This window comes from Epinephelus moara, chromosome 18, assembly GCF_006386435.1.
Source record: "Epinephelus moara isolate mb chromosome 18, YSFRI_EMoa_1.0, whole genome shotgun sequence".
Taxonomy (NCBI): domain Eukaryota; kingdom Metazoa; phylum Chordata; class Actinopteri; order Perciformes; family Serranidae; genus Epinephelus; species Epinephelus moara.
The window spans coordinates 9,161,829-9,165,058 of record NC_065523.1 but is presented as its reverse complement, the minus strand read 5'-3'; the positions used below and the strand labels follow the sequence as shown (position 1 = coordinate 9,165,058).

At 40.0% G+C, this 3,230-nt stretch overlaps 1 protein-coding gene across 1 annotated transcript; it reads left to right on the top strand.

The window, feature by feature from the left end:
- Nucleotides 1-419: 419 nt before the first annotated feature.
- LOC126405534 (THAP domain-containing protein 6-like) lies at nucleotides 420-2,974 on the top strand. Its single transcript, XM_050069299.1, has 4 exons — nucleotides 420-496; nucleotides 1,797-1,989; nucleotides 2,445-2,541; nucleotides 2,766-2,974. Exons 1-4 carry the CDS (start codon nucleotides 420-422, stop codon nucleotides 2,972-2,974), a joined length of 576 nt encoding a protein of 191 aa, XP_049925256.1.
- The last annotated feature ends 256 nt before the right edge of the window (nucleotides 2,975-3,230 follow it).

Below are 3,230 nucleotides of genomic sequence, written 5' to 3'. Positions count from 1 at the left end.
CACTGGTGGAAAACCTAAAAGCTGAACTGTAAAGCTAGCAGAGTTAGAAGCTCAACTGCATTACTTAAAGAAGCTTGAATGGTGAGTCTGTGTCACTCTGCAGTTATACCTCCGAAACACTAGTGTGCGGCAGGGTCTCTGTGAAGTAGTGTTGCACGGTATACTGGTACCAACGGTAGACTGCGGTACTAAAACACCACGGTACATATGATACCATAATGTTGGAGAACCGTGGTACTACAGTACCTCACGGAACCACTACTGTGGGATAAGTTCAAAGTCCAATCACAAGAGGGTGAGCATAGACATATATACGTAGACGCCGCATCGACTGCCTGAGCGCGTCCTGCGCCGCTGCCATATTGGGTGGGTCCTCTCACATAAACTGACAGTCAAGCTCCAATGCCCACGGAAGAAGGATGCCGGTATTTTGTGCCTACGGTTGTAATAACCGGCACACCATTGACACCAGATTGCGGGGAATTACCTTTCACAAGTAAGACTGAACAATAATTTGGTTGTGTTTGGCCATTTATAACATTATGTTACTGTAACTGACGTTATTTGGCCACTAGCAAAATTCTAACATAGCCAGCAGCTAGATTAGACTAGACTAGGCCAGCAATAGGGACAGCTATCAAAGCAGAGAATTTTTAAATTATTAATTCTTAATTAATTCGTTATCTCGAGATAACAAAGATTGTTTTCTCGTGATAATTGTCAAGTCTGATGATTCGCGCTGGTTAATGTGATCGTCCTGATTTCAGCCTACAAGAGCTGCCACTGGTGTCCCAGGGAGGTGAAAATGGCAGATCACATTATTGATCAACGCATCAGGGTGTACTTTAATCAAGGTCTAACACAGGCAGAAATTGCATTGTGTCTTTCTGTTAGAGATGGCATTCAGATTAGTCCTCGTCATTTAAGGAGAAGACCAGCGCGGTTACAACTTCACAGGCGACGGTTAAGTGATCCTGCTCATCTACGGGAAATCACATCATCTGCCATATGTGATGTACATGCCCTTATTTGGATAACACATTGTGGTATTCCCATAGATGTCGGAACTAGGAGTGCGGGGGGGGCGATAACAATCTTTGTTATCTCGTGATAACAAATTAATTAATTCGTTATCTCGAGATAACAGTCTTTGTTATCTCGAGATAACGAATTAATAAGTCGTTATCACGAGATAACAGTCTTTGTTATCTCGAGATAACAAATTAATAAGTCGTTATCACGAGATAACAGTGCACAAAAAAAAGAATAATACATGGCTGTTCTCGTCTTCCGTAGTTATTTCTATTCACAATTATCTTTTTAATATTTTGAAAGTCTTAAATATTTTTCTCATGTCATGTAGCAACACATCTGCTAAGACTATTAATCATGTGTGGTTGCTAATGCTATGAATGCTGCCATTTGTTTAAAAGCTCATTGAATCTTGTTACAGCATTTAGGGCATTCCTTCAGAAATCAGTCACTTTGGACCTCACCTGGTTTATATTTGAAATTGTTTTTCCTCATATGTTAATTTAGACGAGAGAATGTTAAAACTTGGGTTGTTAAGTACTATTCAGGAGACAGGGACTGTCTTAACCCATTAGTACCTACAAATACAGATATAATAACAACATGACAGTGTGGTTCTCTGTCGAAAAGTTTCCAAACAATTTCTTGGCATAATCTTTTTTTGTCCTTAACCTTAATTCGAAGGGGGTAGTACTCTCTCCCTTTTATATACGTTACAGTGTAGACACTTTTACATCTCTTTCTGGTTTTCTCACATTTTGCAGATTTCCCAAAGATGAAAACTTGAGGAGGCAGTGGGAAGTTGTGTTGAGAAGGGAAGGGTTTACTGCCACAGAGTCATCCAAGCTCTGCAGTGAGCACTTCAAGCCGGATGAATTTGACAGGACGGGTCGGATTGTCCGGCTTAGAGATGGTGCTATACCATCTGTGTTCAACTTTCCGTCTTATCTCCAAAGAGTAGGTGTATTATTACACTATTTGCTTACATAGATGTCTGATTCATATGTAAGAATAGGTAGTTAATATCACTGTTGCAGGTATCCTGGTACACAAAACAAGTGCACCTCTTTGGTGAGGCCCTGTCATTAGCACATCAGTCGTCAATGAACTGATCATCTGGGGGAGGGGGTTATGTACTTCTACTATAAAAAAAATTCTTGAATGAACTGTATGTGTAAATTCAAGTAGAGTCGAAGCAAAAATGAAATCTAATCTCTGTCTTAATATAACAAAAAAGATGTATTTAAACAATCACACTTTGCTGAACATGTTTTTTTTCTGTTTGTTCTATTTCTGCATGTTTAGGAATCAGTGATGTATTGTGTATTACAATACACACTGTGGGATACTAAAACCTGTTCAAATTGTTTTTAATTAAGTTGTTTTTAAATATTGCGTTTCTTCCATTTTAGCCAGTAGCAACCAGGACCACAAAAGCTTCAAGGAAAGCTGAAGAGAGCCTACAAGTGGACCTTCCTCAGCATTTCCTTGAAAGTGAACCTCAGCCCAATGCTGTAAGTATTTGTATTTGATATGTCCAGTCCCATACAGCTGTGAGCATCATGGTCTTGGTCATATTAAAACCTCTCCCTTGCTTTTTGCCACTCTTTTCAGACACATTCACATATACACATGTGCACACTTTGAAATGTGCCACTGTTAACTACAGTATGCATCCCTGACACACACACAAACGCGCGCACGCGCACACGCACACACACACACACACACACACACCAACTACACGTATACATTGCCTGATTCTCCCACTCATCTAAAGGCCAGACTCAGTGAAGCTTTGGCTAAAGTGGAGAGTCTGGAGCGGGAGAAGCAGAATGCCAAGAAAAGAGAATGGAGGGCAAAGAAAACAGTCAAGAGTCTTATGCCAAGAAAAGAGAATGGAGGGCAAAGAAAACAGTCAAGAGTCTTCCGGAGGATCTGAAGAAAAAGCCTCATAACTAATGAGCTGAAAATGAGGCTTGATTTCTACTCAGGTAAAATTAGATGATAATATAACTTTGAACTTTATGTATGTTATGTTAACAGTCTTTGTTAGAGGTAGGTATTATTTCAAAGGGACTTACTAATTAGTTTGTACTAACTGAATTTTGGATCTTCAGATAGATGTCTTTTCCAAGCGGGGCCAAGAATACTCAAAGGACCAGAGAGAGTTTGCCCTCACACTCCACCTCCATGGT

What these genes read in the sequence shown, in the direction of transcription:
- LOC126405534 (XM_050069299.1), top strand. Translation starts at nt 420, where the DNA reads ATGCCGGTATTTTGTGCCTACGGTTGTAATAACCGGCACACCATTGAC. An exon ending in TTCCGTCTTATCTCCAAAGA is followed by an intron (nt 1,990 to 2,444) that starts GTAGGTGTATTA and finishes CTTCCATTTTAG; the next exon opens with CCAGTAGCAACCAGGACCAC. An exon ending in TGAAAGTGAACCTCAGCCCA is followed by an intron (nt 2,542 to 2,765) that starts ATGCTGTAAGTA and finishes ACACACACACAC; the next exon opens with ACACCAACTACACGTATACA.